Source organism: Akebia trifoliata, chromosome 14 (assembly GCF_017979445.1).
Source record: "Akebia trifoliata isolate Shusen 1 chromosome 14, ASM1797944v1, whole genome shotgun sequence".
In the NCBI taxonomy this organism is placed as follows: Eukaryota; Viridiplantae; Streptophyta; class Magnoliopsida; order Ranunculales; family Lardizabalaceae; genus Akebia; species Akebia trifoliata.
Window position 1 is genome coordinate 1,495,481 of NC_141388.1, and position 24,453 is coordinate 1,519,933.

General features: G+C 35.8%; 1 protein-coding gene across 2 annotated transcripts; it reads left to right on the plus strand.

The window, feature by feature from the left end:
• The first annotated feature begins 1,451 nt into the window (after window positions 1-1,451).
• On the plus strand, window positions 1,452-24,380 carry RIF10 (polyribonucleotide nucleotidyltransferase). Of its 2 annotated transcripts, XM_086422616.1 has the most exons (26): window positions 1,452-1,835; window positions 1,935-2,003; window positions 2,116-2,222; window positions 2,314-2,356; window positions 4,855-4,938; window positions 7,090-7,154; window positions 7,287-7,443; window positions 8,936-8,992; window positions 9,460-9,573; window positions 11,855-12,115; window positions 13,236-13,310; window positions 14,182-14,295; window positions 15,291-15,383; window positions 16,606-16,784; window positions 16,963-17,146; window positions 17,591-17,638; window positions 17,886-17,958; window positions 18,581-18,654; window positions 18,783-18,890; window positions 18,980-19,074; window positions 19,525-19,588; window positions 19,870-19,923; window positions 20,007-20,048; window positions 20,547-21,067; window positions 22,495-24,036; window positions 24,243-24,380. In XM_086422616.1, exons 1-24 carry the CDS (start codon window positions 1,545-1,547, stop codon window positions 20,964-20,966), a joined length of 2,871 nt encoding a protein of 956 aa, XP_086278742.1. In that variant the 5' UTR covers window positions 1,452-1,544; the 3' UTR covers window positions 20,967-21,067; window positions 22,495-24,036; window positions 24,243-24,380. The 2 variants fall into 2 exon arrangements, with proteins under 2 accessions (XP_086278742.1, XP_086278743.1); XM_086422617.1 differs by lacking the exons at window positions 22,495-24,036; window positions 24,243-24,380 and adding an exon at window positions 21,181-22,477.
• The last annotated feature ends 73 nt before the right edge of the window (window positions 24,381-24,453 follow it).

A 24,453-nucleotide genomic window follows, 5' to 3' on the forward strand; every position in this document is an offset into this window, starting at 1 on the left:
TATCTGAACCATTCTTGCAACGCATGGTTGTTGTTCTCCCACTTATTAAACGAATTTTAAAACGAGTTGTCAAATGTATATTCCGAATCATACTTGAATAAATCTCGTAACAACTTTTTGCCTCTGCATCGAATTGTTAACTATGCTCAAAAGGGTTTGGCTTGGATCGATCATGTTTCACATTCTATCTTCACTCAGATGGGTATGTTTGCAAAATGAGTCGTGCTACATTGCCTGCGTTGGACACTGGGTTCAACATTTTGTTTATCTGACAATACATAGATAATCATAGATTTATTTCCTTTAAATACAAGTTAGAAAATCAACGATTCTCCATGCACTGCTAAGTCAACTAAGTGTTGAACCCAATGTCTAAAGCAAGCAATCAAGCATTTCCTTTGCAAAATATAACCAATATTTCACACCTTTATTCCAAAACCTATTTTTCAAGAAAGGACAAGTTATTACATACCTGGCACAATGCATATTTATGGAAATTAATATTCTTTCGCTTCGTAAATAGGACTTAAAATGGTTTGGAACCGGGTCAAACCTAGAACCGTCTTCCAAATCTGAATCCAACTCGGTCCTACACACTAAATCCATATCCAAATCATGTTGTGTCCACCAAAATTGAATCTAACACAATCCATCTCCCCCCCTCGTTAATTTTCTCCTCCTATTTCATCGTAGAACCTTTCATTTTACAAGAATCCATGTTAATGAAAAATAATATAAAAGGACATTTTGAAAATTTTAAAAATGTAGTTTTCAAAACAATGCCTTATTTGGATCCATGGAAGAACCCATACTCAATCCGTAACCACCCAAATCAAGGGATATCAAACGATATCCAACCCGCTTTGATTCAGATTTATATTATTCAAATAATCCAAACCTGTTAAATTTGAGTTTCAAACCACTTGGATTTTGGGTAAAGTCCAACCCATTTAAGCTGTATTGGTAGGATTACCATTAAGTCCAATTGAGTAATCCAAAATCTGTTTCAGTATAACCCGTATGTTTGCAAAATAAAAAAATAAAAAAAAGACCAATATGCAGCAAAACATAGGCTGTTGACGTGGCTAGGGCACGAAACCATGAATCTCTTTCTTTGGGATACACAAGGAAAAGATCTATGATTATGTGTCCTTGCCATGTCAATCGCATATGTTTCGCCATGTCAATTTATCACGGATAAAAAAAAAGAAAAAAAGAATGACATTTCCCTAATTTCTTGGGAAAAGTGTGGTGCATAAAAACTGATTTTGAAGAAAAATATTCGGGTCGAATTAGTGATCCGTATTTCCCATCTTGCAGTGGTGGCACGAGCGGGTATGTTTCAAACGGGTTGGGTAGGAATCGGGTAGGCCAAACAGTTTCGGGTTTAGGGCAAACGAAGTTTTTTTTTAAAGCTCAAAATCAACATTTGTAGGAGAATCTGGATAAAGTACGGAGAGCTTGCCATTCATCTCCCTCTCTTTCTCACACACACACACACACACACACACACAGTGCAGTAGTAGTAGCTGAGACAAGAAAGGATGTTAGCGAGCTCATTAGTTCATGGCGGCAAGCCTCCTCACTCATCCCCATTTCTACACTCTCTTAGAAGCAAAAACTTACTCTTCTCCTACACACCATCACTCCACCTTCAGAGAAAGAAACCTCTTTTTTCCTCCTCAACTTCTTCTAATTCATCACGAAATTCAAACAAAATTCGGATCAGAGCTCTAACAGAATCGAAAGATTCACAATCTTCGAGTGATTCTTCCTATGGTACTCAGTTCGTGCAGCAACCGTACTCCATCAAGATTCCAGTAGGCGATAGACATGTAAGTTGGATTCTCTAATCCTAAACTCACCAATTTGGGATCTAATTATGAGGTTTTGTAACAATGGGTTTGTTTTATTTTTGTAAATTATTATTACAGATCTTAGTTGAGACAGGTCATATAGGGAGACAAGCTAGTGGTGCTGTTACTATAACTGATGGAGAAACTGTAAGTTTTTTTTTTGTTGGAATTTATGAAATCTCAAACATTACAACTCTTGATTGTTTGATTCGAATTCGATACTTGATAGGAACTGACATTGTGTTGTTGGTTGTTGTAGGTTGTCTACACTTCTGTTTGCTTGGCTGATGTTCCAAGTGAACCTTCTGATTTTTTCCCTCTCTCTGTAAATTATCAAGAGCGTTTTTCTGCGGCAGGTCGGACTAGGTATAGTTTTACCTGCCTTTATTTATTTTTGTTGTTTTTTTTAAATAAAAAATAATATATACTTACCGCTTCGATTTTTTCATCGTTTTAGTGGCGGGTTTTTCAAGCGAGAAGGGAGGGCAAAAGATCATGAGGTACAAGGAAACACTCTTCTAATGTGAGGAACATTTTAAATCCAAATTAACAACCAAAACTGTCTTGGTAAAATTGGTCCCCTACTAAGTAAATCAGCTTAGAATTTTAGATTATTAAATACTAAAAACATGCTACGAACCTCATCTTTGTATATCATAAGGTGTTGTAAACTTGTAATTGTCGCTTTGGAGCAATTATTTATAAATGGAGATAGAACCATAAAGTGGAAGTACCACATGCATAAGAATTTTTGAACGTAAAAGAAATAACTTTTTATATTCTCTGCCTACGGAATGGGCTCCTCTTTGGGGCTTAGGGGGTGAAAGAGGAAAAACAATAAATTTGGAAGGGTATTATTGTAAAAGGGAAAAAAAGGAAAAGTAGTATAAAAAGTTGTAGAGGTGTTTTTTTGGAAAAAGGGTGGAAGAGAAAAGATAAAAAAGTTGAAGGGGTATTATTGAAAAGAGGAAGAAGAGAGAAGACCAAGGAGGAGGGGCAACTGTTTTCGAGATACTTTATTTATGGGGTATAAATCTTGAGACCAAGGAGTGGGACCCACCGTTGTGTTTTATTATGTAGATATTGATAAATTTGTGGGTCTAACTCAAAACCAATTGGCCATGAGTGGAGAGACCCAGGAGCTTGTAAGGAGAGAGATAAAGCAATGAGTGTCCGATGTGGGATTAAACTTAACACGCCCTCGCACGTGTAGGCTGGATTGGATTGGGCTGAAGCATGTGGAGATATGAACTGGATAACGTGGAGGAGAGAAAGTCCCGCTCTGATATTATGATAAATTTGAGGGTCCAACTCAAAACCAATAGGGCATGAGTGGAGAGGCCTAGGAGCTTTTAAGGAGAGAGACAAGGCAATGAGTGTCCGATGTGGGACTAAACTTAACACGCCCCCGCACGTGTGGCCGGACTGGACTGGGCCGAAGCATGTGGAGATATGAACTCGGTAATGTGGAAGAGAGAAAGGCCCGCTCTGATACCATGATAAATTTGAGGGAGGGTCCAACTCAAAACCAATTGGCCATGAGTGGAGAGGCCCAAGAGCTTATAAGGAGAGAGACAAGGCAATGAGTGTCCGATGTGGGACTAAACTTTACAGATATTATTCAAATCATTCTTGAAAGAAACAAAGTTCATTCGGTAGATTATGGTTAGAAATTTGATTTGTTTCTTCAATACAATTTTTTTATGTTATTTTTGCTCTCCTGTATCATTGATTCATGGGATTGTTACAGTGGATTCGTATCGTGGCTTATCTAGACTAGTAAGATGCACCTATTACAACATCTGCTTCATAATTTGATTGTCATTAGCATATAATACCTTTTCCTCATGAATCACAATTGTAATTTTTCCACATACTTTGTTCAGATTTCACGCTGAGAAGAGAGTTTCTAATATGTCTAGAAGATAAACTATACCAATGCAGAGAATCATTTATCATGTTAGAGATAATGGCCTTATTATTTATTAGCATGTCTTTTCCCTAAAAAATGTTTGTCCGATGTGGGATTAAAGCAATGAGAGATAAAGCAATGAGTGTCCGATGTGGGATTAAACTTAACACGCCCTCGCACGTGTAGGCTGGATTGGATTGGGCTGAAGCATGTGGAGATATGAACTGGATAACGTGGAGGAGAGAAAGGCCCGCTCTGATATCATGATAAATTTGAGGGTCCAACTCAAAACCAATAGGGCATGAGTGGAGAGGCCTAGGAGCTTTTAAGGAGAGAGACAAGGCAATGAGTGTCCGATGTGGGACTAAACTTAACACGCCCCCGCACGTGTGGGCCGGACTGGACTGGGCCGAAGCATGTGGAGATATGAACTCGGTAATGTGGAAGAGAGAAAGGCCCGCTCTGATACCATGATAAATTTGAGGGAGGGTCCAACTCAAAACCAATTGGCCATGAGTGGAGAGGCCCAAGAGCTTATAAGGAGAGAGACAAGGCAATGAGTGTCCGATGTGGGACTAAACTTTACAGATATTATTCAAATCATTCTTGAAAGAAACAAAGTTCATTCGGTAGATTATGGTTAGAAATTTGATTTGTTTCTTCAATACAATTTTTTTATGTTATTTTTGCTCTCCTGTATCATTGATTCATGGGATTGTTACAGTGGATTCGTATCGTGGCTTATCTAGACTAGTAAGATGCACCTATTACAACATCTGCTTCATAATTTGATTGTCATTAGCATATAATACCTTTTCCTCATGAATCACAATTGTAATTTTTCCACATACTTTGTTCAGATTTCACGCTGAGAAGAGAGTTTCTAATATGTCTAGAAGATAAACTATACCAATGCAGAGAATCATTTATCATGTTAGAGATAATGGCCTTATTATTTATTAGCATGTCTTTTCCCTAAAAAATGTTTAGCGGCTTAGCACTAGTGGAATCATTGTGGGAAATATGCTACTTTTATATCAGGGATGATACTGGGCTGAACTTTTATATTTGTTACATTACATGTAGGTTCTAATTTGTAGATTGATTGATAGGCCTTTGCGCCCAACTATGCTGAAGGGTTTCTACCATGAAACACAGATACTATCTTGGGTACTGCTTTCATATCTTCCTCTTTCAATGCTTAGTTGTATATTTATGTTACTTTTGGTGTTTAAGTGGGTACTAGTTTTTTTTTTTAAACGATAATGGTTTTGTCCAATATGACATCCATTCTGCATTTATCACTTCTTATTACGTATCAGTTCTATTTCATGCTATGGTCTTCGATAACACGGTTTAGCTATGTAACAAGGACAATAACACATTTTAGCTATGTAACAAGGACAATGACGTGTTTCCAAGGTTTAAAAAGTCGTGAGGTGTAATTGAGGCAGTTTACCTCTGTGAGGCAAGTTATAAACTTCAAATATATATATATATTTTAAAATTAAAAAAAATCTAGAAGATCATAATGAATTTTAAAAAATGAGTTCATCATAGAAAAAGAAAAAAATTTATAAAATAATCATGTTAACTCTTATTATGTTTTCACGTTAGCAGCTGGCACTTTTGGGCCAAACATGCAATATGAATGCATCAACTACATAATTCAACAATTAAATAAGCACAAAGCATAAACTAAATCTTAAATTATAACCAAAATATTCAAATAACAAGTCAAAGTCAAGTATGCAAGTTATTGAATTTCCTATAGTTCTAAAATGCACATCCCATTCAATAGCCTATAATTCATTGGTAACATTCTTAAGTTGTAAGGTCATCCAAACATCATTGTTGTATCTAACGTGATTATTTCTGTTAATCTGTTTAGGTTTCATCTTTTATTGGTGTAAGCTCTGTCAAATTTAGAGGTTTTTTCTTTAAGGACTTTTTATTTAGATAGGAGAATACAAGAGATGTTGTTTTGCTTCTAAGAGGGGGTTGATTTTTATTTATTTATTTTTTCTTGTTTTTCGGGGGCTTCTCATTTTTCTTTCTGTTGGTCATCTCGACCACCTTCCTTCTTCTTTCTATCAATAATTTTTTTATTTATATATAAAAAAAACATTGAAAACAAAACACAACTTGTAGGAATTGATTCATTTGCAAACTGCAATGTTTAATTTATGTAATACAACACTCAACTCTGTACCTTGGGTACATTACAGTCATCTTACTCCTGTCTATTGCAGTAATTCTTTGTGGCCCTGAGTGTGCCATTGCCATCTCAGTGGCACATCTATGCCATTACGTCCTGACGAAGGCTCAGAATTTATCATTCCTTTTATGTTTGTTGCTTTCCTCTCTTGTTCTTATTTGAATCCTTCAACAAGCCACTTGCCATCTGAATCTAACCTATCAACAAATAGTGGATCTTCTTCATTACTTCTCGCCTTTATCTTCAAATTACAAGCCTCTAGCCTTTTGCTATACATTATGTACACCAAGGCATTCAAACAACACCAAACCCCTTCATAACTCTTAGGTGGTCCAGTAGGGTGGCCACAGTGTGTGCAAATACTTCTCTGTACACACAACTATATACAATAAATTGATATTCAACTTTCGATGTTTTTGTTTTTAGATGGAATTCCTTTTGTATCACCTGATGTACTGGATTTCTTTGGTTTGTTTTGCTTTCTTCTCTTTGGGGCTATCTCGGCCTTTTCTTTCTGTATTTTTGTAATCCTTCTTTCTTCAATTTAAATTATACTTACCAAAAAAAAAAAAAAAATTGATATTCAAACACTACTAACGTGAATAGGACTAATACATTGAGGTTCATTCACTGAGTTCGAATCACTTCGCCCCTTGTTGGCCACCACCCTGGTGCTTTAAAAGGTCAGGTATACAAGGCACGTGCTAGAAGTGGTGACAGGCGTGTCCATGGGATTAGTTGGACTAAATCTGGATACCCATGTATAAAATAATAAAAAAATTATTGAGAGGTGGGGTGTCCTTGTTATTTGTTGATAGGTTGTTTCCTAGTTTGAGAAGATGATATTTCCTTCCTAATAGATAGGCTTTTCATCCTCTATGGGCTTTGACAAAATATTTATGCAATTAATTGAGCTTCATTGTTCAAATATATCTTTCGATTTGTATCCTGCTGCTCTCGAAACTGATTGTGTCAGTTTCTTGCTAGATGCACATCATATTTTGCGAGGAAGCTTTACATGCTTTCCTTAAAGGAGGCCATTATAAAGTAACTGTTTTGTTGCTTTCCATACCCCTTTCTCTAATCTCACATTGCACCTATAGGTTTTGAGCTATGATGGTTTGCATTCCCCTGATTCTTTGGCAGTCACAGCAGCTGGAATAGCAGTGTAAGTCGGTCTGACTTCTGTTTTTTTTTTTTTTTTTTGCTTCACTTTCTGTGAGGCATATTCTTACTCTCATAAGTAACAATATTTTCAAGATGGCATCTATTTTTATGCTTATTATATCAAATAATGCAGAGCTCTTTCAGAATTGCCACATACTAAAGCAATTGCAGGAGTTCGAATTGGCTTGGTTGGTGATAAGTATATTGTGAATCCAACCACCAAAGAGATGGAAGAGTCAGAGTTGGACTTATTGCTTGCCGGAACAGATAGTGCCATATTGATGATAGAGGTCTAATCTCACCCATGGATTCTGCTATAGGTTTTCAACTACTGACATTTTGAAGGACATGAAGACACTGATAGTTTCATGAACATTATCTACTTCTGTTTCTTCTGGGATGTACTTAACTAGGCTGGAAATTGTATCTATTCATTCATGTTCTGCTTGAACTGTGAATCCTATAACTATGATCTATTCTTGGTACAGTTATCCTTTGGCTGTTCCTCTGAGATGACATGATTGCGGTCATTGCTTTAATTTTAATCTGAGAATATGTTCTTATGTCCAAAATATCTACGTTTAACCCTCCTAACATGGTGGCATGGTTATGTTGTACACTTCTTATGCTCGTACTTGAGACCAATACCTCTGTAAATTTGTTAATATTGGTATATATATATGGTCTATCTGTTTATGATTTGTTTGGGAAGAATGAGTCATTGGAGGTGAAAAAAATTACCAGCAAACAAGATAGGAGCAATTTTTTACTTTTCCATGGAGCTCTCACCTTGTGAAGAATGATTTCAATTTTATATTCTGAATCTGTTTTGGATTTCAATTTCTTCAATATGGTAGGTGACTAACATGAGTTCTTGAAGAATATTGAATATCTCATAATGGAATATATATATATATATTTTTTGATTTTTGTAATGGAATATTTATCTTAAAAGTTTAGAACCACCATAAACAAGAAGAGGTTTATCCAATTCAATGCCTCATAAGATTAGAATTTGGGAAGATGAATGGCGTGGCAATGTTCCTCTCAAGTCACATACCTCTATTTAGGTCATAAAACCAAAAATCCCATTCTACTCTTACGCATAGTCACCAAGTTGGAATACGGGTTTAAAACGGCAAGGGAAAACTGTGTAAAAATGGGAAAGAAACAAGAACATAATGGGAAAAAACAATGTATATAAATAAAATATATTAAAAATTATAAAATATGTAATGTATATGTATGTATAATACATTAGATTACTTATAAAAAAAAAATGTATAATACATTAGACATTTATTCTAAGTTTCCCATATATTTTTGTAGGTCTGATTAATTTCTATTTGTTATAACGTATATGCGTCATGCTTTCTTTCTTTCTATATTCCTTGACTCATAGATCAAGGAATATGAAATTCACGCTTCACACCTTTCTTAATTCAATCGCATGCATATTACTTTGCATTGGTTGTTGATTCTTGATTCTTGATTTTTCAGTTTTACTAAAGAAATTAAAATTCATCCTTTTAGAATTTGTACTTATTTTTAATATGTTTCATATATAACAATGCAGAAATGGTCAAGTCTCGTGCCTTATTATTTAAGATTTGTGTGTTTAAGTTGTGAGTTTAATATCAAACTTCCCTCAATAATAAAAGAAAATTACAAACCAGGAGAATATTAGTGTTGATTCTTTTTGAGTTGTTGGGTTTGTGATATTTATAATAGCCACTATTCCTACTATACGTGGTAAAGTATGTTTGACCTTGTTTGTTGTAGGGATATTGTAATTTTCTTCCAGAGGAGAAGTTGCTGCAAGCTGTGGAAGTTGGACATGTATGTTTCTCCAGACGATACCATTGCAATTTTTTTATTATTTGTTTTTTAGTTGTATTTAATAATCTATATAATAAAACATGATGGTTGCCCTCCTGCCCCCAACACACACACACACACGGTCTCAATCTTTCCCCCCCCCATAAAAGAGGGGTTGAGATTTAATCTTGCCACGAATCTCAAGCACAACTTTCAATTTTATTCCTTTCTCTATTCCCCTTCCAACAATACCCCTCAAACTTTATTGCCTTTCCTCTTCTATCCCTCATTTCCAAGAATTCCCCTTCAACTTTATGTATTGTCTTTCCTCTTCTCCCCCTTTTCCAATATACCCCTCCAACTTTATTGTCTTTCCTCTTCTACCCCCTTAACCCAAACACGAGCAAACTTCATTCATTTATATCTTGCAATATTGATAGCAAAGATATCTTGATAACAATGCGCATTTTTTGTGGTTCCATTACCAGGATGCAGTACGTGCAATTTGCAATGAGATGGAGGGTTTGGTTAAGAAGTGTGGAAAACCAAAAATGCTTGAAGCAATTAAATTGCCTCCTCCTGAGCTATATAGACATGTTGAAGTATGGTTTATATCATCTCTTTTTTTTATGGAACATATTCTTTTTCATGATTTAGCTGTCGATTAGATGTTGATCTATCAATGATTTTGCCATTATTTCATGGTAATCTTAATTTATATCCATATTTCATTTATGCTTGATAAAGGTACAACAGATGTTGGTCTTCTATTGCGTGGTAATGGGGATGCATCATCTTTAATGTGGGAACAGATGTTGCAAGTTTATTTCGCTTCTTTCTGAACAATAGTTATTTTATATAGAAAATCTTCACAGCTAGATCATCTCCTTTGGCTGTTATTTTCATGACAACCAATGTGTAAAAGCTTATACCATGCTACCTCTTGCTATTGGCAGCATAAATCTTCCAGAGAAATTTGTACATTTTCAGTGTAAATTCATTTCTACAATAACTGGAAGTTGGTTAGATAGAATTTGATGCTGATGAACTCAAATTGCAAGAAAACATGATACGGTGCATGCTACATTACATTGGACTAGGGCATTGTCCTCAAATTGAATTCCCAACGCAAATGATTAAAAAATTTATAATACAAGTGCCCTTGGCTTGTAACCTTGGTACAATGAAAGTCTGGAGTGAAAACCTAAGGCCCAGTCAAAATAGACCTGACCAATATCTCTCATATCAAGGAAGTCTCAAAAATCTTACTGCAGACATACAACTAGTAAGAAATAGTCAAAAGACTTCTGAAATAACCTTCTTGCATAAAACTTCAAAATTTCTAGTCTGATATAGTTACCTTTGATTATGATTGCTCTATTAATACCATAATAAAATTAGATTTTGAGTTCCACAGAAGGACCGGGAAAAGTTGATAAATCATGTGGGATCTGTGACAAAGCCAAAATGAAATCCTAATAGATGTAAGACTAGCCAATCTGAGTTAACTCTGTTCAAATTTAAGAGAAGGTTCACTTGTCTTTTTTTTTTGACGAGTTAAAATTTTATAAGAGAAAAAGGGGACGAGATGACCCCAAGGATACAAAACCTATCTAAAAAGCAAGAAAAAAAAAACAACCACAAAAGAAACTACGCATCTTCCAAAGTACAAACATAGTCCCACTGAACAACAAAGTCTTTGAAAAACAGCCCCTTGAACTCGTTAAAAGCCTTTCCCCAGAAAAACAACAGCCCCAACACAGAAAGAGTGAGCTCATCAAAAGACAATTCTTGTCCTTAAAAAATCCGGCTGTTCCTCTCCTTCCATAGCCCCCAAACTGATGGCAAAGGGTAGGAGACTCCACAGAATTTGCTTTGGACATCGTAGGGGAGAACTCCTAAACAGCCACAACTCAAATAACTCCCTGTTTGTGGCAAACAACCCTCCATTCCAAAAAGGCTGAGGTAATGGGACCACAAAAGATGCGCCGTAGCGCAAGTTCACTCGTCATGTTTACTAGACCTAAATCTTTCTACAATTGACACACCCTATGCAATTTGTAAAGAAATTGTCTGTGAACTGCCATGAACCAGGAAAGCCATGTGTTTGAACCCCATTGAACATGGTAATCAAAAAGTATATTACTCATATCACACATGATCAAATGCTGAAAATGTTAAGATCCAAGTTATTTGTTTTTGTTACCTTTGTTCGGGTGGAAAATTCTGCTCCGTTTTTTGATGGGACGTGATCTCCTAAGTCGGTTGAGAGAATATTCAAACTTTAATTGGTCAAAACGGTGGGCCAAAGCAAGGCGGAGTATATATTTTATCCCTTTGATCAACTGAGGAAATCATTTTCCTTTCATGAATTATTGCTTTATGCATAGTTGCTAGGTTTTGTTAATTACAGATATACTATATGTTTGACAGTTTTTGATATATTCTATGATTTGTACTTTTGTTAATTACTGTGCTTTTCATTTCCATTTTGGTTGATTAATATGTTTCACATGCTAGTTGCTACAATTGCATTTTTGAGCACTGCACCAGCGGTTGATTAGAGGTCCTATATGCAGTGCATGCACTATCATTTGTCTTTGATTGTGAGAAATGAAGTTTGTCCATTTTTTGGAGCTATTGACGACCATGTACCTGTAGCATTCATCATTGCATTTGTTCCAAATCTGTCATCTACTTCCTTGACTCCTTTCCATTTCCAAAGGCCAAATATTTTCTTAATCTTACTTTGCTGTCATCCGTTTTTCTTTTTTGGTTCTGTACTTTATATTCTCGTCTAATGTAAATTCCATAACAATCAGGAAATCACCTATCTGACAAACTCATGGAAGTGGTGATATAAATATTTATTCATCTGTGCAGGAAATTGCTGGTAATGAACTGGTGGAAGTATTACAAATAAGGAACAAAATACCAAGAAGAAAGGCCTTGTCTGCGTTGGAAGAAAATGTTCTAACCATTCTTACTGAAAAGGGTTATATCGGCAAGGATGAAACTTCTGCTGCTGAAATTGTGCCTGAGTTATATGAGGACGAAGATGAAGATGAGGTGGTGGTTGTGGATGGTGAAGTAGATGAAGGTGATGTTCACATAAAGCCAGTTTCCCGAAAACCAATCCCTTTGGTAAGCTAGTTGGTCTTGGGTCACAGTGTTCTGTTTATTTTGTATACCATATGTGTAAGCTATCCTTTATAATCTCACCTCTTTCTTGATTATCTTGTGCGTAGCAAATAATTAGTTCTTTTAGTTGAGTAGGGTTCTGATTTTTTTTTTTGTTAAGTACAAATTTTATTAGAAACGAGGAAGGAGTCGAGTTGACCCCCATAATTATGAAAAAACTAACCAAGATTTACGTACCGTGCACACATTATATCCCACTTGAAGACAAATTTCTCAAAAAATACACCGTTAAACTCGATAAAAAGTTTGCACCAAAGTAACAGTAAGGCTAAAACATCTAATGCCATCTCTTGAAGTGATTGCTCTTTCCCTTGGAAATCATTCTGTTTCGTTCCTTCCAGGAGGTTTAGCAAACCACAAAAAATATTAATGACCAGAGAATTCTCTTCTTTTTAGAAAAGACATTTAGGTTCCACGTTTGGAAGAGAGACAAGACTTACTTTGGGAAGACCCAACAGAAATGAAATCGAGCCAGAAAGAATGATCAAAGCTCCCTAAAAAAGGACAATGAAACAAAAGGTGGTCCACTTATTCCCCATTTGCCTTACATAAGCAACAAAAGGTTAGGCATGGAAAAGCCCCGGCCTCCGATTAGTCAAGTGATCCAGAGTATGGATTTTATCTATTGAAGCCAGCAATATAAAGTGTATGGTTCTGAAATATTGATTAGAAGTTGAGATCTTCTACGTTGTGGAGGTTTGAAAAATCAAGAAGGTGCTCCCCGACCTTAGAAATTCTTGCACATGTATTGCGTAAGAAATTATGTTGTGGTTGCAGTTGCATTTGGTATGTTATCTACTAAGAATTTATGCCCTATTTGCACTTCCAGTAGATTCATGGTAGTGAAAAATTTCAAAGTTGCTTGACCAGCTGATTTAATTTTGTTTCCTTTCCATGATTGCATTGTTCCTTCTTGGTAATAGTTTTATTCCAGATTTTAAATATGAAAATAAATTATTATAGTTGTATTGACCTATCTAATTTTTCTTATATTACTTTAGAGTTGCTCAAGTAATCCTACTGCGAGTTATGACCACCACATTTTCATTTTTGTTTCTTATAGCTGTTTTCTGAAGTAGATGTGAAGCTTGTTTTCAAGGAAGTTACATCCAAATTTCTTCGCAAACGTATTGTGGAGGTATTGATTCTCTTTTCCAGTGAAATAGTATAAAACATTGGAACTAAGTTGTAGGATCCAAATTTCTGATGTTAAGATCCATTTCTCTTTCGGTATCATTATTTTGTCTTGCAATGTTGATATTTATTTATTTTTCAACAAATTCTTCGCTGCTAGGGTAATGCTGGTTTGGTATATAGCAGGAAACAAAGTTTAAAATGCTGAAAAATTTTAGTGTTTCGGCAATTCGTAGAACTAAAATAGAACTGGAGTATATCAGTATCCAAAACAATCCATATAAATTTTAAAAACTCATTTTTATTCGTAAATAGATTTGGAAAAATATTTTTGAGATGATTAAATGAAAGATAGAATTAAATGTCACATTTTTGACATCATTATCCATCAGAAATGTTTTGAAACATCCCAAAACAAATGTTGTGTACCTTGAAACATTGCGTTTTATGGCATTATACTGCTTCCCCAATTTTTTTTTTCTGTCCCCCTGACCCCCTACTTTTTCTCTTTGGTTTGAACCTATGAACTTGAATTCGGAGATCCTCTTCCTTTTCATAAACAAAAGAGGAAGGGTATATTTTTTTTACACCCATCTCTGATTTGGTCAGACATTAGTGTCAGTGTCCAGTGTAGATGCAATAGTCAGTCTATTATACTTTCCTTTAGTTGTATTTGAACTGTAAAAGGTTCATGGTTTCTTCTACTTTCTGAGAATGACATGCATTAGAATTTTAATAGGCTTTCCATTGAGGAGCTATATTAGACGTATTGGTGAAGCATAAAATCTTCAAGTTATATTGGCAAACTATTGTGTAATGCAAGCATATGTTAATACTGGGTGATCTTCTCAATTCATGGGTGTGCTTTGTCATAGGGAGGAAAAAGAAGTGATGGGCGAACCCCGTCTGGGGTACGCTTAATCAACTCACGATGTGGATTACTTCCTAGAGCACATGGAAGTGCACTATTCACACGCGGCGAAACACAGGTATGGTGAATTGTATTTTTAACGTGATAATATGTTGATGGAATTTTAGCAAGCACATCTTTTCTATACAATTTTTTTAATGTAGTTCATATCTTTCACTTGATCAATAATATGGAATAAATAAATTGCTTACCTCTAGAATTCCAGAACACCGATTTGAAAAGATTCCTCTTTCAAATTCAAAGAGAAAATGGACTGGTGATTGATCTGTACATGCACATGCATGTATTGTTTGGAATATGTGATGATTCCCTTATTTTATGTAATTACTTCTTTTCTTGTTTCATATTTAAATGTGTTCTCTATTCATGCATAATGATATAATTTGGTGGGGGGTATTTTTCTTACTTTTCATGCGATGAAATATAGCGCTTTGGTAACGTTGTAGGACAACAGGCACACAACAGCTTGTGTATGGGAGAAGTATTTGTGAAGTTCCTTGTAAACCTAAAATGGCTAATATCTATTTAAGGAATAAAAAAATACTTAAGTGAATTACCATATTTTGGGAGTGGGGATTGGAGAAGGATTGGTTCCCAAAGTGCCAAAACGAGGTTTGAGAGTGGGAGCGACACCCCTAGCTAAAAAATTGTGTTACTAACTCAAATGCTCTTATTTTATTTTTAATTTTATGTCCTTCCCATTCTTTCATAATTATTTGTGACATCCTCATCTCTACGGCACACATTTTGTGAATGTGTTTCTTGATTGTGAAACATTTTTTTTTTGATAAAATTGATTGTGAAACATTATCCACCGTAAAGTGTAGCAGTTCTTATTGCTATCTTATAAAGTTTCTCGTTATTGATGGTATGCATCCATCACAACACTTCAGCAGTGCAACCCACTTTAACCACCATACTCTAATTATATACTTTCAAGTCCAGTAGTTCATTTTATATTTTGATAATCAACTACAAAATGGTCATCCTATTTAAAAACTAAGGTGATTGGTGCTCTTGTTTAGCGATTATTAATTTTTACCTATGTTCCAGTCACTTGCAGTGGTTACTCTTGGAGATAAACAAATGGCACAAAGGATAGACAACCTTGTGGATGTTGATGAAGTGAAGAGATTTTATCTTCAGGTGCGTTTCATAGCCTTCCATTATTCTTTAATTATAGAATGTGGTAAACCTTTCTCAATAGTTTATCTTTTTTATATGGTTTAAAATTTGAAATAAGATGCTCATAAAATTTTGATACCCTATGTAAAGGGTATATTGACTTGTCTGGATGCCTATCGGCCTACCAGCCAGTATGGCAATGATCGTGTGTATCGGTCATATTATTTTTTAATTAATATTTGTTGCTTCATTATGTATTGTACTTACCATTGCCTCCATATACTTATAAGTTCTGATATTTAAAGAACATGCTTGTCTACAATCATTTGCAAAATTGGTAAGGAACCAAGGCCTTATGTTTCTTTCTTCTGTTGAATGCTGGGCAATATGAAATAATAAGATCCCTGATTTGACTGTAGTAGAGACAAGAAAAATGTTAAGATGGATAAAAAAAAAGGCTAAGAAAGAAGTTGGCAATGTACACATTTGTGAAAATGTAGAAGTACCTCCAATATGTGATAAACAGGGTTGAGTGGTTGACAAAGCTCGGGAATTATCCAGAGGTGGGATTGTTATATTTTCCTCATAATCTTAGGACTTCAAATAATGTTGTTGATTCCATAGAAAAAAAATCTGGTGTAATTAGGGAATGGATGTATATTTAGAATTCTTTTCTGAAACTGCTAGTGATTTTTTTTTTTGGACATCAAGGCAATGTATTTAACTTAATACCCTTACAACGAAAACGCAAAGGTTCTCTTACATAGTTCTTGTCCTCATTCTTTTGCATATCTTTTATTTTTTTGGATTCTTCGTGATGTATGTTGCATTTTATGTGTTCTACTAAGATCTACTGCTCCTCAGACATTTAAAAAATAATGAAAAAGAAAGGAACTTTACATTTCTTTTGCTACTTCCATTTTCACTACTACTGCATGCACGCCAATAGAAGTTGTAGACTGACTAGTTGCTCAATTTCCAATCCCTGGCTTATGCTGAGCACACTGTGCTTGTTATGTGAATAATTCTGTGTAAATCTGCGTTTCATTTTCCTGGTCCATTTAGCTCATTAAATGAACTTTTGGCGTGTTCTTGTTTGAACTTTTTTTTTTTTGCTTGGAAATTTCCAATGGTAGCTATTAAATAGATCTATTTGTTTTTTAAAAGCCATGTATTAAATTCTATGCCTCGAGATTTTCAGACCTCAGCTGAATATTCAAATGACCATTTTGGTTTTGGTTAGTATTCATTTCCACCATCATGTGTTGGAGAAGTTGGTCGCATGGGTGCACCCAGTAGAAGGGAAATTGGTCATGGAACGCTTGCAGAAAGAGCACTTGAACCTATTTTGCCTTCTGACGATGATTTTCCTTACACGATCCGTGTTGAGAGTACAATTACTGAAAGCAATGGCTCTTCAAGGTTAACTATTTTCCTTAATTTCATATTATTAACTTTAATTGTCGTAATCATAGTCCCTATTGCTTTCTTTCTCAACTGCATCTCATTTGCATTCTTTTGAGATTTGATCATATCATTTTTACTATAGTTAAGATCCTAAAATTTTACTTTTTAACGGCTAGTTTTTCTTGCTCAACAGTATGGCATCTGTTTGTGGGGGTTCCTTAGCTCTGCAAGATGCCGGAGTTCCTGTGAAGTGCTCTATTGCTGGGATAGCTATGGGATTGGTTTTGGACACAGAAGAATTTGGGGGAGATGGGATGCCGCTTATTCTGTCTGACATTACTGGTTCTGAAGATGCCTCTGGAGACATGGATTTTAAGGTCTGGCTTTTCGAAGATTCTTCATTTTTCTATTCTAACTTCTATTAGTGCAATTTGTTGGCACTCAAACCACCTATTAATTTGGTATGAAAACTTCTGTGAAAACGACAGGGCATGTATAAATTTTTGGTCTTGTACTCTTGTTGATTTGTATCGATATGGATATGAATGTTGAAAGTACACATTCTGAAATGCACATCCATATCTCCCTTTGCTTCATGTATAATATATAATGATTTTTGAGAGGGGGCTGGTGTGTTTCATCATCCGTACCATAACGGTATAAATATTTGGACATTTCTCCATCCACCTATTGGTGTTTTGGGGAGGTTGACTAGAGCATGTTTGACTTCTCATATCTGTTCCAGACAGTGACATATTACTGTGTCACTATTATGTGAGGAAAAGCTATACTAAATTTAACCCTTGATTCTCATGCTGCAGGTTGCTGGAAATGAGAATGGTATAACTGCTTTTCAGATGGACATAAAGGTTATCTACTATTTACCTTTCAATAGACGCGGGCTTTTTTTTGTTTGTGAGAAAAAGAATTTTATTAACGGGGGTGATCGAGTTGACCTAAAACCCCAATAGACGTGAACTTTGTCACTACATGCTTTATGTCTACTTTCAAAGAACAGACCAGTTTGGCTGTTACAACTCACTGTTCAAGATCTTGGTTTTCTGTTGATGCAATTGGGAACTCTTATTATCTTTGGTGCTCATTTTCTTTTGGCAGGTAGGAGGAATTACCTTACCCATAATGAAACAAGCTCTTCTGCAAGCAAGAGAAGGACGGAAGCATATTCTTGGTATATCTTACTATCGTTTGGATACTGCACATTTGCGCTAGTTGTCCATTATAACTTCCATGTGCAATTCCACTGTTTATTAAAAGTTTTGTACCGTACATTCATCTTTACCTTATTGAAGGCATTCATGCTGTTAAAAGAGAGCAATTTATCATAACTGAAGTTGTTAGGCCAAATAAACATAGCATAGATGTGGTAATTGCTTGCGCTCATTGTAACAAATATTATTGTCTGATGTCATTTTTCATTTATAATCTAATTTCAAATGGAGATCTGTTTATCTAGATACATTTTTCATGTCATATGCTACTAGCCATACTAACAAGTCCATGTATGGAGGTCTGCCCACTTTACATGCCCGACTCTTTGAGTTCACATTTGACATGACCTAGTCATCATTAAGTTATTTATGTTACTTTGATTGAAGTATTGACCACTAGAACTAGTACAGCTATCTGTTTTCGTTACTCCCTGGGGGTTCACGAAGCTATATAAATTTCTGATGATTGATTATGGTGTTCTGTGTTGAGAGGTTTTGGTTTAAATTGTAGAGTTTGGAAGTCTCTAGTTGTTATTTGTATCATTTTGAAGGTAAAATGATTTTTCGGTCTCTTAAATCCAGCTGAAATGTTGAGCTGCTCACCTCCTCCTTCAAAGAAACTATCCAAGTATGCCCCATTGATTCATGTTATGAAGGTTTGTCTGTATGTTGAATACCCAATTTCGTTGCTTGATTAATTAAACTAAGAATGTATACTTTGCATAACTGATCTCTGTGCCTACATATTTGTGTTATTTATGGAACAATTTTGTCGGTTTTGTAGGTTAAACCAGAGAAAGTTAATGTTATTATTGGTTCTGGTGGGAAGAAGGTTAAAAGTATCATTGAAGAGACTGGTGTGGAAGCTATTGACACACAAGATGATGGAGTAGTAAGCATAGACTAAGAGCTTTGCTTCCATTAAAGCTGTTTTGTGTTATCATTTAACTTTTGCAATTTTATGCTGCTGTGATTTTGTAGGTTAAAATCACTGCAAGGGATTTAGCAAGCTTGGAGAAGTCTAAAGCTATTATTGCCAATCTGACAATGGTTCCATCCGTCGGTGATATTTATAGGTTTGATTTCCTGAATTTCAGTTTATGAAGAAAGCAAAATTTAGTTTGAACGGTCTTCCTGCCAATGACCAATGTCTGTAAAACGTCTTTGTTTGTGTCAATTCCATATTTCTTCCAGTTAGATTTTCTCTTCCTTCGAATAAGAAATTGTTTCTAAAAAGAAGGTAGATTTTGTCATCAAGCCGAGCATTCTGATATTTATAGGTCTGTTTCTAAAACGTGCTTCCAATTAATAATTATGCTGAATCTGCCAAGAATTCTGATAGTCTAAATTTGATAGCAAACTTGAGTTCTCTTTCATTATGTGGGTAATTCATGGTGGGAGCTTAATTTGGCATCTTCTTGTATTTTTAAGAGCTACCTGCTTTGTTAATGTGCTGATGGAATCATAGGATGGTGAAATTGCAAATCTTAGAATTATATTTGACTCTCTACCATCTTTCCAATTAGGAACTGTGAGATCAAATCAATAGCACCTTATGGAGTTTTTGTTGAGGTTGCTCCTGGGCGTGAGGTATAAATTCCATTCTAAGTTGCTTAATGTCTTAATATATACATCTGCATTGCATTTTCTCCGTTGACAGCAAAAGAAAGAAATTAGGATTCCACTTCAAATATTATTCACAACTAAATCAGTTTGGTCCCATTACAGAAAATAACTAGAAGTACGTCTTATGTTATGTTCAGTAGGTCCAGTACTGACTGGGATAAGAACATCGTACATATAATACATTTGTATGCTATATATATATTAGCTATTTTTATTCAATATTTTCAGTTTTCTATTTTCTACAGGGACTCTGTCATATTAGTGAGCTGAGTTCAGATTGGCTGGCAAAGGCAGAAGATGTAAGCATACGGTTATTTGTTTTTTAACATGGTTATATTAAGATCATGGTTGATTAAGTTTGTGCTTTTTATCTCATTCACAGGCTTTTAAGGTCGGGGACCGGGTGGATGTCAAACTTATTGAGGTTACTGACTTCCTTTTTACCTTTTATTTTCTTAATCCAACAAGAATTTCCTAATTTGATGCATATGGCTAGTATTTTGGTGTAAACTGTATTCTCCATATTCTTAAGTTATGATTGGTAGAAAGAAAGGTCTTTGACAGTAGCCTTAACTGCCATGTTTTCTTTGCGAGTGGCAGAATTGTTAGCATATAGATCCTCTTTACAACTGATGGATTATTGCAATCAGTAGGTCTTTATGTTTCACATTGTTAGCATATTCTGATCCTTTCTAATGAAAAATAGAAATTTTAATTAGTTCAATTAATCAATTTTCAAGAACTTGGTGAAGGTTTGTAATTTTCAATGTAGTCTTGATACGATAACTCTAATGGGTTTCCTCCTTATTGGCAGTTTTGCTGGCTAATCCTCTTTTTTTCTTTTTTCTTGATGGGGTTAGCTTTTGCATTTCTACATACTAAAAACAATTTTCTTTCTGCTTATCATGAACTTTTGATCCAGATAAATGAAAAGGGTCAATTGCGTCTAAGCCGCCGAGCACTACTTCCTGATTCTAGTCCGGAGAAAACCACTGTGAAGCAGCAAACAAGTAGCCCCACCAAAGAAAGTGGGTCTTCACAAAATGCCCCTGGAAAGGGCACACCTAAGAAGACTTCTGGCACACCGAAAGTTGAAGTAGTGGATGAGGAGCAGCAGTCCCAGGATAGAGGTACACTTTCAAAAGCTGGAAGCCCTCCTAAGAAAGTTACTTCATCTGAAGACAGCTTACTCCCCCAGGAGAAAGTCATCAAGAGATTAGTTAGCTCTGCCAGAGATGGGGCATATGTCAATAAAGACAGACAGAAGAAGAGCAGTAAAGTTAGCAGTGCTACTGGCAAAGATGAGAGTAATTTGGTGAATGGCGAAGCTAAAATTGGTTAGTGCCATGGTTTTCGGTTCAGGGACCAAAGATAGTACTCGTCTCCATGACTGAAGTGGAAACTTTACCAGGGGTAATTCCTCTATGCTTCTGGGTAACGAAGGTATGCTAAGCTTGTCCCACCTTGTAATTTGACAGATATGACAGATTTGACCTGGTTATTGATAATTAACAAAAAAAAAAACTTCTTTAGTCTGGAAATGGTTCATTTGTCAGAGAACTAAAGCCAACACTGGACCTTCTTAGGCCTCATTCTCTCTGTCAAAGTACATGTAGAGTAAAAGGTCAATTATTCCCTCCGTTTTTTGTTTATATGGTAGAGTCGTGATTTTCTGATGCCCCCTCTGACACACGCCCCCATATTCCCCCTGACGTGGCATGGACTAGAACCAAAGATTTTTTACCCTGTGATATACAACTGTGAATCCCCACAAATATTGCAGTTGTGTATCCTGAGGAAAGAATGCCACGTCAGGGGGCGTGTGTCAGAGGGGGGCATCAGAAAATCATTATTCTAGATGGTATCATTCATCAATTATTTATGTAGTTTCTTTTAGTTTATAAATACAGTGTCTATAAGTCGAGTGATATAGTATAAATACCACTATATGAAACATTAGCTCCATTTTCTGTTATTTATACAGAGTGTTGAACCCCACGTCTTAGCATCACCAGCTGAGGACTGTTGGTAGTATATTGTGCGAGTTACTCTGTAAATGATGACTCAGTTCTCATGCTTTTATTTACTAATAGGTAGCATAAGGAAGGAGAGATCAAGATGGAATGTTGGCCATGGACTTGAGAGTTATACTGCTAAACTGGAGTGTGCTATGTGATGATGCATTGCATCAAATTAACATGAAAATTTTATGAGTTGGCCATAAGATCTTAATGTTGGGTAATCAAGAAACATGTTCATAAATTGAGCCTAGTAGAGATGAGGATGTTGGTACCATAGTTGTCATGCGATTTTCAATCACATTTTCGCTTATGCCATCAAAAGTAGTCCCCATTGGACAATTCTAACTGTCCAATCTTGGTCTAAAGCTCTAGGTGCTTTTGGTGAAAAAAGGGTTGAAGCTCTAGAGAGGCAATAGTCAAGTTGCCTTCTTCCCCCTCCCCATATTTTTTTTTGGAGTTGCATGGTTCATACCAAGGGTGACCATGGTTTTAAAACTCGTTTTGACGTCTCGTCTCCCCCTTGAACGAGACTGAGTTGTCTCGGATGAGTTTTCCAATACATTTGAGTCGTCTCGTTCAACAATGAAACTAATGAACCATGGTTTTAAATCTCGTCCGATTTGACTTGTCTATCCGTCTCCTTGGTGGACGATACCGAGATGTATCAGACAAGTCATCTCGGTCTTGGACGAGAATTAAAACCATGAGGGTGACTGACTAATTTAATATGCTTAAATTATAATGCTATGGGTTTTCATTACCTGAAGACATGCATACTTATACTTCCCCATGGGTTTCATTCCTTATTTGATAGGTATTGGCTGATGGTTATATTTTTCTCTTTCACAGGGATGAGATCTTTCCCTCTACCTCTGCTGCTGCTGGGTTGCACCGTCTAAGAAAGGAACCTCATGAATTGTGGTTCCTGTGATTTGCAGGGATTAACGACAACTCGGGATTGCATGTTTGAAACAGTTGTATCTTCTTGTTTATCAGAAACTTACCCATTTTTCTTCCTGGGGAAATCCCTTAACACAACTCGCTACAGCTATGCTAATTTTAGTTTTTGCGAGAAGGATGCTATATAGTTTTCTTGTAAATTTCCGAGTCTCACCTCATTACCTGAAAGCTATTTTATTGGTTGTATTAAAAAAAAATCACTTTTGATATAAAGATAGAGATATCGGTGAGGACTGCTACTGTTGTGGAAGCTTTCCCGGAGTGTTAAAGCCTCTGAATATTATTTTTATGGCTGGGGTGGTTAACTTGTAAGGTGATCATGCTTGGTCCATCACCTGTGGATTATGAATTTTTTCTCTCTCCAAAGGCAAAGCAGGCGAGATTAGTGATCAGTAATTATTAGGTGAAGCGAGTAATTATTAGTGTAATTATAATACACTCAAGACTCTAACAAACTTGGCAAGTTGACACCTTCAAAATTTTATAGAATAATGTTGAAGTGACCTAAAGCTGGGACCTCGTATCTCACTTCCATATGAGGTTCAAAGCTTTAGGTCACTCCAGCACGACTCGATTTTGTATTGTTCAACTTCATGGATAAATGTGCAAAATCTTGACTACCAGAGAGAATAAAACATCAAATATGATTTGCTAGGATGTATTTCATTTTAACAAAATTTCACAAGCCTTTATGCCTTCTTGATTTGAATCATCTGCATTTTTAAAAACATGATCAATTCTTTGAGAACTCCATAGAAGGTAGGACGTGTGTTCTTATTACTATGAAATTCATAAATGAAGTAGTTAATGGTGAGGTTAACATTCCCTTTTTTGTAGTGACGAATGTTATATGTTATCTTAAAAATAAAAAAACGAATTATAAAGTTAAATATTATAATTATTTGTATTTTTTTTTCATGCTTATTGAGTGGGTATCTCCACCCTTAGGTGAGACTAATCCCACGGTCACAAGCACCGCCCCCTCGAAAAGTCTTATGTGCAACTGGTTGAGTCGAGGGTCAATTGGACCATAGAGGGTGGCCCCAAAGAATTCATTGCTTCGTGGGGTTTTGAACACTTGAGGATCAAAATCGATGGGTACCTGAGATTTTTGATGGTTTTGATTTCGATGCCATTTATTTTGGAATTGGACCCAGTATCAGAACCGACCTAAATATAATGGTCATGGTTCTAAGTTCCTTATGAACCGAACCGGAACCGGACCATTGACACCCCTACGTGAGTGTGTTCATCCGATTACAAAATCTACCGCTACAAACCCACGCAATACATTATACATGAAGGGAGGCTAGTTTGCATTGTCAACCAAAGTAGACTGAGGTCAAGGATTATCCACCACTTTAAAAGCACCGTACTCTCCGTTTCCGAAACACAGTCGATGCGGTGTTGTCTCTCCAACTTCTTTCACAGGTACGTCTTTGTAAATTTGGATTCTCTGTTTGTGTTGATGATTTTGTTTTGGTTTGAAACCTAGGGTTAGGGTTTCTAGTAATTTGATCGATATATCTCATTTTTCTATGCATTTTCGGTGATTTCCCCTGAAATTCGTGTGTTTTGGACACCTAATCGCTTGACTGTTTTAATTTTAATTGAATTCTTTCTCTCTTCGGTTTTAGGTCTGGAAAAATTGATGGGGTGGAGGGGAAGCTAGGGTTTTCAGGCGATTTCGTAAGAAAAGTATTAAGTTCCATTTGTCCTATCTGAATCAAGAAAGTTGTGAAAATTAAGGTTTTCTTGGATTAGTTTCTTTATTTTAAGAAAAAAGGGGATTTGGATTTTGGAGGAAGGAAGAAAAAAATCCCACGTTTTTATTTTAGGTTATTTTGG

Coding starts and splice junctions, on each gene's coding strand:
- RIF10 (XM_086422616.1), top strand. CDS start 1,545: ATGTTAGCGAGCTCATTAGTTCATGGCGGCAAGCCTCCTCACTCATCC. Junction 2,223..2,313: donor TCTGCGGCAGGTCGGACTAG/GTATAGTTTTAC, acceptor TCATCGTTTTAG/TGGCGGGTTTTTCAAGCGAG. Junction 9,574..11,854: donor AGCTATATAGACATGTTGAA/GTATGGTTTATA, acceptor TCATCTGTGCAG/GAAATTGCTGGTAATGAACT.